The sequence below is a fragment of the Otolemur garnettii genome, unplaced genomic scaffold (genome assembly GCF_000181295.1).
Source record: "Otolemur garnettii isolate 467f Iridium unplaced genomic scaffold, OtoGar3 scaffold00002, whole genome shotgun sequence".
NCBI lineage: Eukaryota > Metazoa > Chordata > Mammalia > Primates > Galagidae > Otolemur > Otolemur garnettii.
In genome coordinates, this window is record NW_003852397.1 from 32089541 (window position 1) to 32102799 (window position 13259).

The 13259-nt window shown below is 39.7% G+C and overlaps 1 protein-coding gene across 1 annotated transcript in view; it reads right to left on the minus strand.

The window, feature by feature from the left end:
• LOC100962201 (collagen alpha-6(VI) chain) overlaps positions 1-13259 on the minus strand; it is a 108866-nt gene that overhangs the window by 6104 nt on the left and 89503 nt on the right. Inside the window, exons 34-36 of the mRNA XM_003781864.3 lie at positions 12587-12689; positions 8723-9394; positions 5045-5138 (exon numbers count right to left, since the gene is read on the minus strand). Coding sequence (XP_003781912.3) covers positions 5045-5138; positions 8723-9394; positions 12587-12689 — 869 coding nt within the window. The remainder of the gene's footprint in view (positions 1-5044; positions 5139-8722; positions 9395-12586; positions 12690-13259) is intronic.

A 13259-nucleotide genomic window follows, 5' to 3' on the forward strand; every position in this document is an offset into this window, starting at 1 on the left:
TATGGCCAGACCGCTTGCCTAGCAGGTGTTCTCATCTCCCTCAATCTTATGTGTTCAATTCTGCCTCATTTTTCCTGAATGGCTCAGGCAGGGAATTTCAGGAGCCCCTGTGGGGCTCATTACTTTTTATCATAGCTTTTGGTCACTTCGAGAGTCCTGGAGAGTCTTAGCCTATCACATCATTAGGGAGTTCAGAGACAGTGGTATGGATTTCATGTTCCTTCCTTTTTCCTCTAGTAAGAACCTGATTCTGCATGTAGCTCCAGCCACTTCCTGTCTTTTCACTATTTCAGATGCATAGAAGTGGCTTAGCCTCCAATGTATCTGGGGCAATGTGGAAAAGGAGGAAGAAACTTTTTAACCAAGAGCACAATGGATCCCCTCCTCCCATTCATATGGTTCTTCAGACAGAAAGAACATGGTGGGAAGAATGGGATTTTCAAAAATGCCTTTCAACTGGGTAGACTGGCTCCTGCATCTGCCCTTGCAGCTATAGGCAGCTACATGCATATTTAAAATGCAAATATGAGCCCCTCCTAAGTCAAAAAGCAGGAAGAGAAAGTTTTTCTTCTTCAGTCTCTCTCTCTGTCCATCTTCCATGGAGGATTTTATTTGCTATAAAGTGCCCCTCTGCCTCCTTAACTTGGTGTGAATTCCTCCTCCCACCAGCCCCAGACAGATGCTCCAGAAGCCAAGGCAGGCATTACCCCTTTCCTCAGTTGGCTATCCCAACCCACAGCAGGAGGGTGACCCCTCCCAAGTCTTTCACAATCTTTTCGGTGCCTAGACAGAGACAGGATGAAAGGCAAATGCATGATGGTGCTACTAGCCTGGGGCAATTGGTAACTGCTTTCACCATCCCAAGATTCTGTGGAATCACATGAGACCTCAAGGCTCCTGTATTTGTGCCCAAGCCCTTGCCAAGGCAGGGTAGGGAAAGGAAAGGTTGGGGAGCCCGGAGGTGTACAAATGGCTGGTGAGAACCCGTCCTGAGGAGGCAGTGGAAGATGGGATGGCACGTGAATCAAGGCTCCAAGTCCACATTCCCAAAGGCATGCTTTATCATCCCACTAGACTTCACATGGAAAACACAAATTTAAAAATTATTACTAATGAGGGCAGAGCACTTAAACCCCAAGTGCTGGGCCCTACTGCGCGCCTGTACCTTGTGCAAGCTGGTCAGCTTACAGCACCTAGCATACCCGACTGCGTGAGAGCACTGCTCCATCGCCAGCTTTCGTGCACCCTCCGCGCTGAAGATGCCAACCTCAGCAAGAGTCACCTTCCAGGCTTCCTGTTTATGGCCCTCTTCTAAGCTGCCAGACACATGCAGCAGGGGGAGCCCTGGGCTTTCTGGGACTGACTTCACAGGCTTGTTTTAGGCTTGACTTCAGGAAGTATTTGCTGCTGGACAGCTCCCCTGGACTGCTCATCCCCACCTCTCTCCCCAAGGTGAGCAAGAGATTCCAGGCAGAGGCTACTTTGAGGTGCCAGAGCTGAGAGTGCCTCCCTGGCCCTGATCACCACACAGAAACGGACACACTACACAATAATTGTAGCATATTGTCCAAGAGATTTGCCTAAGTGTGAGTCCTGGGTGCCTGTGCACACTGGACTATGATCAATGTCTGGGTATGTATGTGTATGTGAGTACAGAATGATGTATCACAGAAACAAAGAAACACTACTAACTACTTGATTTCACTTATTCCTAATTTTTAAAAATGTGATATTTGTATATGCAAAAGATTAGACATGCATGTTATTAACTTTTAAAAGAACTAACTTTTGCTGTATTAAGGTAAATTATTAATAAAATATTAAGTTCTACTCTTATTCTATTCTTCTTTATCCTTTCCTTGGGGATAGTCTTTTTTTTTTTTTTTTTGGTGGTTGTTGTTATAACATCTTAAGAGTAATGTCTAGCTCATTAGATTTTAGACTTTTAAAAATTTCTTAACATAAGAATATGTATAACCCTTCTTAAATCATGACTTCTGATACATCCTGAAAGTTTTAACAATTGTTTATTATACAGTCCTAAACATTTTAAAGTTTCCATTATGACTTTTGTCCCATAAGTTACTTAGAAACGTGATTTTAGTTTAAAAATGGGCTTTAAAAATATTGTTATTAATGTGGTCAGATTAATTGCACTGTGGTCAGATAATGTGCATTGTGTGAAACCACTTTTTAGAGATTGTTGGCCCTTGTTTTATAAGATAGAAATTATACAACAAACACTTGTAAACTTTCCATCTCAGTTGAATGGTTGCTAATGTTTCTTAAGTTCTTGACAAGAATGTCTAATATTTCTGTGCAGGGTTTAACATTTGTCAATTAAATGAAGTTTGTAACTAGGCACAGTGGCTCATGTCTTGTAATCCCAGTACTTTGGGAGGGTGAGGCAAGAGGATCACTTAAGGTCAGAAGGTCAAGACCAGCTTGGGCAACACAGCAAGACAAAGCTGAGTGTGGTAGTACATGCCTTTAGTCCCAGCTACTCGGGAGGCTGAGGCAGAAGGATCACTTGAGCTCAGGAGTTCAAGGATGCTGTGAGCTGTGATCATGCAACTGCACCCCAGCTTGGGTGACAGAATGAGACTGTCTCCAAAAATGTACATAATATAAATCAACCTTATTAATTATATTTATATTTCTTATCTCTTTACTAATTTTGTTCATTTGACCTATCAACATTCAAACTGGCATACTGAAATCTCCAATTTTGATGATAGTCCCGTGGAAATTTCTCCTGGTATTTTTCCAGTTTCTACTTTGTGTACTTCAGATTATTTCATTATCCTCTTATAAATTTAGAATTGTTATATTAGCTTCATAAACTGAACACTTTACCACTACAAAAATTGTTTTATTTAAAAGAGCTAACAGTACATCCTTCTATTTGATCATACAATCCCATTACTAGGTATCTACCCAGAAGAAAAAAATTATTTTATCATAAAGACATTTGCATTAGAATGTCCATTGCAGTTCAATTTGCAGTTGCCAAGATGTGGAAATGACCCAGTGCCCATCAACTTACAAATGGATAAATAAACTATGCTATATGTATACAAAAGAATACGGTTCAGCAATCAAGAAAGATGGAGACTACAGAATCTACTACTAGAATCTCTGTAGATTCTGGTTATCAGATCATAACATCCATCTTTCTCTTTGGTTGCTTTTAAATTTTCTTTGCCTTGCTTCGCATTTCCCTACGCCATGTCTAACTGTTGCTTTCTATTTATTTATTCTGTCTTTTATATCTCGTCTGTTCTTCATCTGTGAATCTGTGTCTTTCATACGTTCTGAAAAATGATCAATGCTTTATGTCTTTGAATATCTCTCATTTATTATTTCCATTTTATATTTCTAGAATTCCAATTAGAAGTAGTTCAGATCTTTCCATTCAGTTCTGTCTCTAAACCTCTTATATTTATCATTTATGTGTTCTCAATAATTTCTTCAGCTTTTTCTAGTTTGTTGTGTTTCTCTTCAGATATGTCAGTTGTCTTGTGAGTTTTACAAGTTATATTTTATTTTGAAAATTGTAAAATTTATAGAAAATTAGCAAGAACAGAACCATAAACAGCTATATACCTTTTGCTTAGATTATATTACCACCGTACCCCTCTCTAAGTGTGTATGTATGTGTATGCATATCTGCATATCTGCGTATGTGTACATATAGAGACACCATCCTACTTCCCTTTAGGAAAATCACGTGAAAGTAGGTCACGGCCATCAGGTATGTTAATCTTAAATACTTCAGCATATCTGCCTCAAGAATAAAGACATTCTTTCACACAAACATGGTACTATTCCACACACAGGATATCCACATGGACTCAATGGTAACATGTTGTTCATACTCAAATTTCCCTAATTGTTCCCCAAATGTCTTTTTGTTTCTTATCTAGAATCCAATTAAGGCTCATAGAATTCCATTCAGCTGTTTGGACTCTATAGTTCCTCACATTCTAGAACAGCATTGCAATGTGCCTCTGTTCTTCATGACATGAAGTCTATGAACATAGAGTATAAGTGAGGTGTTTTGAAGAACATTTTAGATTCTGGAGTTGTCCAAGGGTTTCCTCATTACTAGACTTAGGTCAAACATCCTATCATGACAAGAAGTTCATACAGGTGGTGCTGCATATCTCTCATGGTATCACCTCAGGAGGCACCTAATATCAGAACTTGGTTTAAGTGGGTCCTGCCAGATCTCACCACATAAAAGCACATGTCCCTCTTCATAATTAATAATATGGGCATGGTTCTTTGAGACTGTTTAAACAGCCTGCTCCCCAACTACCTGTCACACAATGGTTTTAGCATCTTAATAATCAGTTATTACATTCGTTATTAATATTGTTATTATATTGTGGATTACAAATTGGTGATTTTGTAATTCTACCATTTCTTCTATATTTATTTATTAGCTAGAATTCTTATGCAAAGAAAATCTTTTCTTCCCTCCCTCTGTTTTTCTCATATCTATATAGACTTATATATTTAAAAAATTGAATATATTATAATTTGTTGCCATCATTATTGTTTCTGATAATTGAATTATATAAAATTAGGACAACAGGAATCCTTTCAAGATAACTACTTTTTTCTCCTGACATGACATACCATTGTTAGTTTTGAAATATCTTCTGACCTTCTGGCATAACAATTTGCTCCAGGCTAACACTGTACCTTCTCTGCTGCAGCCTAGAATTAGGAAACTAAGAAACTGTGGTTTCTTTTAATGATATTTGGAAACCAAGATGTGGTCATTAGGTATGTTCATTGCCACTGGGATGTCTCATTTGGGTGTTTTATTTTAAGAGATTTTTCATTAAAAAAAGATTTGATTATTTTTCAGATCAACCTGGTCATTTTTTAAATTGTATCTGTTCCTTTGAATTATATTTTAATACCATGTAGCAATAGATTTTTGATGGAGGAGGAAACAAAGAAGGAGGAGAAGAAGTTAGAGAAAAAAGGAGGAGATACATTCATTCATCAAGTGACACCAAGCGGACAATACCTTTGAGACTGTCGTGGAGGCTGCTTTGTATCTGGAGAGCTGAGTCTACTGCACTTTGTTTTGAAGTGTATTGGTGGATATTTGTTGATTGCACCTAGGAAGAGAAAAGTGTATGATGAGTCTTTTATTCATGGCTATTAACATCACTGTAATCTTCTCTGTATACTAAGAAATACTCACTAAAGAAAGATACCAACTAAGGTGGTCAGAAAAAAATAAAAGCACATTTCTCAAGGAAATATCTAAAAATGAATTTAGAAAACACACTACTTCTGAATTTACAGGTAAATTCAACTAAATTTTTTCATTATTTTTGAGACAGGGTCTCACTTTGTTGCCTGGGCAACAGTGCAGTGGCATCACCATAGCTCACTGCAAACTCAAACTCCTGGGCTGAAGCAATCCTCCTGACTCAGTCTCCTGAGTGGCTGGAATTGCAGATATGTGCCCCCATGCCAGGCTAATTTTTGAGATTTTTTGTAGAGATGAGGTCTCACTATTTTGCTCATGCTGGTCTCAAACTCTTGACCTCAAATGATTCTCCTGCCTCAGACTCTCAAAGTGCTGGGATTATAGACATGAGTCACTGTGCCCAGCCCAACTAACTTTTTAATAAGATGTTCTTAACTCCTAAAGTTGGTCAACCATTAGAATAGCTATCATGAGCCAATCCTAATGGTCTGGATTTTAACTAATATGAAGTAATCAGAATAGTTATTTTTTATTTGCTCTTTGGCAATATCAAAATGCAAAGAGAAAAAGACATTCCTTTAAGGTCTGTGAATCACTATAACTGTAACATTGACACTATCTTGAGTTTAATTCATTAGAAGCTTATTTCATTTGGAATTAATTCTTCATTAAAAAAAGCATATTTCTTTATACCACTTAGGAATTTAAAAGCCATTTTGTTGATGGGACCCTTTGTGTTTTTATTTTATTATTATTATTATTTTTGAGACACAATCTTACTTTGTTGCCCAGGTTAGAGCGCCATGGCATCAGCCTAGCTCACAGCAACCTTATACTTCTGGGTTTTTTTTTTTTTAGACGGAGCCTCAAGCTATCCCCCTGGGTAGAGTGCCGTGGCATCACAGCCCACAGCAACCTCTAACTCCTGGGCTCAAGTGAGTCTCCTGCCTTAGCCTCCCAAGTAGCTGGGACTATAGGCGCCCAGCCATTTTTTGGTTGCAGCCATCATTGTTGTTTGGAGGGCCCAGGTTGGGGATTCGAACCCCCCACCTTAGGTGTATGTGGCTGGTGCCTTAGCCTCTTGAGCCACAGGCACTGAGCCATACTTCTGGGTTTAAGTGGTCCTCTTGCCTCAGCCTCCTGAGTAGCTGAGACTACGTCCCCCACAATGCCTGGCTGATTTTTCTATTTTTATTACAGACAGGGTGTCACTCTTGGTCAGGCTAGTCTCAAACTCCTGAGCTCAAGGACCCCGGGTCCTGGTCTCCTAAAGTGCTAGGATTACAGGTGTGAGTCACCATGCTCAGCCTGGGAATCTTTAAAAATGTACTATGTATTTCCTTGAAGCATTACATTGAACAGATTTGTTGAACGCAACTGAATGCCTTCCTTGTGATCTAAGTAAGCAGGTCTGTCTTGTGCTGTGACACAGTACTATCTCCAGAGCTGCTATTGTAGGTAGTGTGCGATTTACTAGCCTGGTAGATGCTCCTCTTATTTTACATCTGATTTTTTATTTTTTAATCTGATCCTACGTATCAGATTTTTAGCAGTTTTGCTTTTTTTAGAAATTGTGTTGATTCTGGTCACTTTTCAATATCTAGTACCTAAACAGTGAGTGGCTCAAAGTAGGAGCCAAATATATGTTAATGTTGAATGAGTATGAAAATGTGGGCCTGCTACAGAAGCATGTGGTTAGAATGTGATTGCACAGCCCTTTTTGACTTGACCTTTATAAGCTATATTTTAAAGATTAATGCATTCTAGATATCCTAAGTTCTAGAGAATTAGTATGTAACTGTTGCCATGGTTACATTAAAATTTTTCAAAAGAAGTTTATCCATCTCTCATGGACTCTGAGTACCTTTTTCTTAAAACATCTCTTTCTCTTTCCTTGGTTGGGGAAGGGTGGTGGTGCCATCTATCTAATCATATAATTTGACTAATTACCATGAAACACCACCAAAAATTTGGCAGAACTGAGGAAGGAAATTCCATCCTAAGACGTCCTTCCAACTTCTTGCCTCATAGGGAATATTTCTTTACAAGATTATCAGTCTTTCAGGGCATTCCTTTGTTTTATCTTCACAAATGCCTTGTGATCACTTCCCTAAAAATGATTCCAAACCCCTGTTTTTTTTTTTTTTGTTTTTTTTTTTGTTGTTGTTGTTATTTGTTTTATGCAGTTTTGGCTGGGGCTGGGTTCAGACCTGCCAACCCTGGTATATGGGGCCGGCGTCTTACTCCTTGAGCCACAGGTGCCACCTAATCAAGCCCGTGGTTTTTCACCTTCTCTTCTGCTAGCTTTTCTTTCTGGTTCCTATTCCAGAAAACATCCCCATAAATTTTCTTCTGGGAGCTTATTTCTCCCTTATTCACACTATACTGTGCATATGAATTACCTGGATATGTAGATAAAATGAAGATTCTGGTTCAGAACATCTGGGGTGGAGCCTGAGATTCTGCATTTCTAATAAGCTCCCAGGTGATGCTGGTATTACTGGTCTTAGACTCAGTTTGATTAGCAGAGGAACAGAGGACATGACGCTGGCCCCACCAAACAATCTTTCAGTTCCTCAGAACTTACACTGCACTGATCAGTTAGCGTCTTTACAAACTTAACTGGTCTTACCATGTAACATGAGTGACAAGTTTGAAACATAATCAGAACTTCATTTGAGATGCACTGGGTGCATGTTGGCTTATGTGTTCACTTTTCTGTACCTGGATCCCAGGGATCATTCACTATGAAAATGTTCACAAATCCTACCAAGCGCTCTTTAACCTTCAGAGTCATATCAGGACATGGTTTCTTTTCATGCATCCTGCTACATTCAAAATGGATTGCATATTTTCAAAGTAAGCTCAATCCAAGAAATACAGCCCAGGTTTCTTTTTTATGGGCACCAGTTACACTAATTACTGGCATTATAAAAAGTCATTAACGAGGCTAAGAAAATTTTGTAAGGCTGTATCTTTCATTCTGACAGGTAAAATGCTATTCCCTGACACTTCAAATTCTGCTTTAAGAATTTATAAAAGCAAAGCCAAGAATTGTTTAATTTTTCTGCTGCTCTTTCTTTTGGCGTGTGAAGCGATGAAACTTTCCACCAAAGGGCAGTGTGCTAATTTTACATGGCAAGCAGCTCTACTTTGTAGCTGAAGTCCAGGCAGTGACTTCACATCCCCAGACTACATCGCTACATGCAAGACAGATGTGTGAACAGCGGCTTGTTATGATTGCTTCTCCATAGGAACCGGGGGCATTAAAGAAAAAGCCAGAATATTAAATAGGAATCAGAGGTTTCCTCCCTTCCACCATCTATCATTAGACATTTTCCTTTCAGACCTTGCAGTACCCTTGAAGACAGATAGTAGTTTCCCTAGAAGCCATGTCACTTATCAACCTTTTTTTTTTTTTTTTTTTGCCAGGGGAATACAAAATATACTCTCAATATTCAAGAAAGAACAGATTTTCTGACTTACGCCTGATTGAGTTTATAAAGGACTTCACAAACTTCACACCATATCTGTGGTCAGGTTTATGAATTCGCCCAAGCTGGACCAAGTGGTGATCCAAAGGGTGGCTGGCTAGATCTTCCAGTTCTTTGTCATTCCAAGTAGGACCAAGGGAAAACACAAATAGGGCATACCCCTGACATTTAGCTCTCAAAGATTCTTTCTTTAACGTTTCCTCATCCAAGTGACTGGTTTCCCCAGCAGATATCACAAAGATGACTTTGTTTCTTCTCAGATTGGGTGCACTTAAAAAGATGTTGTCCAGAGTCCACTGTAAGGCATGACCAACATAAGCATCTCCATTTAGTTGTTGAACTGATTCCTCCACATGCCTCTTCATGAGGCGCTTACTGCTGTAGGTGGTAAGGTTGAACTCAGTTCTGACAGGACTCTTCTGAGTGTTGGGTAGGAAGTTGGGGGGAGCATGGCTCAATAGGGCCACCCGGTCTCCAGTGACAGAGGTTTCTGGCTCAGGCGTGATTTCAAAGTGATCTAACAGGGCTCCCAGGAAGCTTCTTATGTCTTCAAACTCAGCACTTCCCACATGCCGGGAGCCATCCAGAAGGAAGGCAGCATCCACATAAGACTGTACAGGGGGTGGTCTGGCTTGGTCACAAGAAGCATCTGGGTTGCATATATCTGGGAACCAAAAGTCACTCAATGTTACTAAGAAGAAATGGACAGAAAAGGAAAGATAGCATTTCAAGTATTTTGATGTTTGGACACTACATCGTCTTTGATCTTAAAATAGCTGCTAAATGACTTTAATATCAACAACAGAAAGATTTCCTAGCACATGGTTTGCATCTATCTTCAAATAGGACAGATTTTTACATTGAGCCTGTGCTGTGAACTCCATTTACTAATGCTAGCAGATTTTTAAAAATTAGGCTGTTTTCAACAAAAGTATAATCTTGGCTTCCTCTTAAGTTTATAATGTTTCAAGTAGACAACATATCTCATACCCTGCAAGAATATACTGCATCACAACGTGAAAGCTACTGATCTCTCTAGACTGACAAGATACTGAGTAGACTAACGGCCCTTATCGCTCTGCTCACATTGCTCTATGAAAAAGTAATCTGCTTAAAAAGAGAAAGTGAAAAAAGGCAATGTATTTGTTATTTCAATGTAAACAAAATTTATAACTCAAGGTCTATGTGTACCAAAGGACAAAGCTACTGCCCATCTTTGTCTCTCCATAGAGCTTATTAGTTGAAAGCTCAACACATGTTTGTTGAATGAAAATACTGGACATTAATGTACTTTCTTAAAATATGAGGTCATTTTTATAAGTATTCATATACCATTTAACAAAAGAAGGCATAGTAATAAAAATAGAGAAGCGATTTTATTAAATCTGACCACAGTCACTATTCAGAAAATTTTTTAAATAATTCAAAATGGAAGGATCTTAATGTTCATATAATCTTCTAATTTTATAGAGGAAGTGAAGCCATGGGAGTAAAATCACTTTGCCCAAGGACACAGTAGTATGTCTAGGAGTTTCTATGTATGAAGTCAGTGTTTTATTGTTAGATAGGAGGCCATGTAGTATAGTGGTAGGGAGACCCCTTCCTCTAAAAGCTGGGATACCTGGGTTCTGAATAAGTAACAAAGATGCCATGTGCCCTAGCCAAGTCACCACTGGGCCTTAATTCTGGACGGTGCTTCTGCACAATTAGGTGATAGGACTAGATTCACCTAGAGATCTCTTCCAGGGCTGACATTCCGTAATCCTAGGTTTTTAATTATAATTGATGGTTAGGATGAGAATGGCCTCTTCAAAAACCAAAAAGAAGGAAAAGAAATGGAATGACATGGTACTTAGATTCAGGCATGGGCCATGAATAAGATGAAAGATTAATGGCCAGAATGCCAATTCTAGGGGATGTAGCAAACTCCAAACCTCAGTCTTGTTCATGGACTCGATAAAGATGTGACTCTGTATTAATTATGGTCCCCTTATTGAAATTTAGTAAAATTTTATAACCCTATATAATGGTCAGATGACTGAACAGCCACCTATGTGTAAGGCAGTTTCCAAAATTAGGGATAGCAGGCTTCCCATTTGCTCAGTTTTGTGGGTTTTTAAACTGCAGTAAATGACAGCCAAAATGTCTTCCATTATATGCCTGAGAGACAAAACAAGGGTTTAAGCCAAGAAATGGAGCCAAAATCTAACCCAAGTCACACACATGCAACTTCTGACTGTAAAACATACTAGCACACTGTCATAACTGACATGTTTGAAAGAGCAACTGAGAATATATAGGGTGGGATGTGTCTCTCCATAGCATGGCTAGTACTTTAACCACTTTAAGTAAGATTGCCAGTGCCTAAACCAACCCTGTGCTATCCAGACAGCGAGAGAGCAACAGTAAGAAAAAGGCGGGGAGGGGAGAGGGGAGCAGAGGGGAAGACAGAAAAAAGAAGGGTTATTTATTAGACCAGAAATCCTAATTCTCCTCCAGAATTGCCACCTCTCTGTGAAGTCATTCATATGGCAAGCATTAACTTCTCACTGATACACAAGGAGAAGGCGAGAGAGCATTCTATTCAGGCTCAAATGGAAAGTTTTAGGGAACGGAAGGAAGTGACTTCCATTCCTCATAAACTATGTGCTTGGTCTGGCTTAGCAAATTATTACATTGTGCTAAGCTTCATTTTCTCCATTTGTAAAATGGAGCTAATAATAGTTCAAATGTTTTAGGGTGATTATAAGGATTGAATGACATAATTCATTTAAAAGGATTAGAATAGTGCTTGGATTATGATATGCACAATAGCTTAAGTATTAACTGTCATCATCACTATTATTGATATCAAGCAATTAGAAGGGTGCATGGCCTGTAAGTAAATGCTTGATATCTCTTAGCTATTACAGCCATCAATAATCTCAGGGGTTTCCACCATCTTCATAATTATTAGAATACTCAAATGGAAGATTATAGTCCAGTTTTCTAGTTAGACCTATAGATCATGCATAAAATACTATAGACAATCAACATTGCAAATATTTTTGATGATTAATATTTGTGAGTACACCTGCGTGTAGTGGCTCATGACTGAAATCCCAGCACTTTAGGAGAAAGAGGTGGAGGATCTCTTGAGCCTAGGAATTCAAGACCAGGCCAGGCAGCATGGGGAGAGATACCTTGTCTCTACAAAAAAATTATTAAAATTGCCAGGTGTGGTAGCATGCAACTGTTGTCCTAGATATTTGAGAAGCTAAGGTGGGAGGATCTCTCAAGCCCAGGAGTTCAAGGGTTGCAGTAAGCTGTGATCTTGCACCCTAGCCTGATCAACAGAGGGAGGCCCTGTTGCAACAAAACAAAAATTTAGGAGTCCATAAAGCCATTTTTTCAATAAGAAATGCATGTATTTATCCAATTTTCTACTTCTTCTATACTAAAAAAAAAAAAAAAAAATCCCCAAGGAGGTAGGAGGGTGCTGAATTGCTGTAAATTATTTCTTTGGGGCTGTGAACATTGAGATTTAGAAAACTCATAAATATACTTTATAGCATGAAAAACTTGGCAAAGAGTTAAGCTAAGTTATTCTAAAAATCATTAGTATTTCCCGGAAGCCACAGTAAATAGAGAGGCCTGGAACATGGCCCTCCTGGGGCGGGGCATCGAAAAGGAGACCCTGCTTGCTGAGCTGAGGGGCTCCCTCTGTGGAAGCTGCAGTGTGGCAAGTTGCACCCAGAGCCCCTGAGAGGTCTTCCCAAGGCCACACACATCCTTGCTGCAAAATTCCAGCTGCTCCTGCCAGTGGTGACTCAATGTGCTCAACAGGCTGGACCTAATTATCTTTCGTGGGTCTTACCGAAGCAGAAAGTACACCGCTGCAGTCTCTCTATGGCTGGTGTGTAGTTGGCCCCAGGCCCAGAGGGAACCACTATCACTTGAAAGGTGCCGGTGTCGTCAATCTGCAAGAAGCAGAAGCAAGACAAAGTACAGCTTAGTGGGTAGGACTTCAAGAACCTCCCAGGACTGTTGAGAGAAGTGAGATCGGGAGTGGGCAGCACTGCTCCTCTACGGCAGCCCAGGGAGGTGCAGCCCACCAGCATGACTGCGAGCTCTGCCTAGGCGTCACCTTCACTCTCTGGCTGTATGGCATGTTACCTTGCCTGTTTCCTCATCTGTAAGATGAGAATATGACTACTCCCCAACAGGACTACAGTGAGCATTGAATGAGTTCAAAACTGTAAAGCACTTACTGGCACAGAGTGGGTGCCATGGGGGTCAGTAAGGAACATGGAGCACATTATATTCCATCATTCCAACAACCCAGTGAGTTAGTTTTTATGTGCATCAATCTCACTTTATAGATGAAGAAAACTGAAAGCTCAATGGAAGGTAAAGGGCTAATCAAAAGACACTGGACACTGACGTCATTAAGGAAGAGGATCAGAGATCTCCCCTTCCCCCTAAGTCCCAGAAAACCTTGTGAAGTCACAGGATGCTCTTTAGAACTATCTTTAGGTTTCCAGTATGAA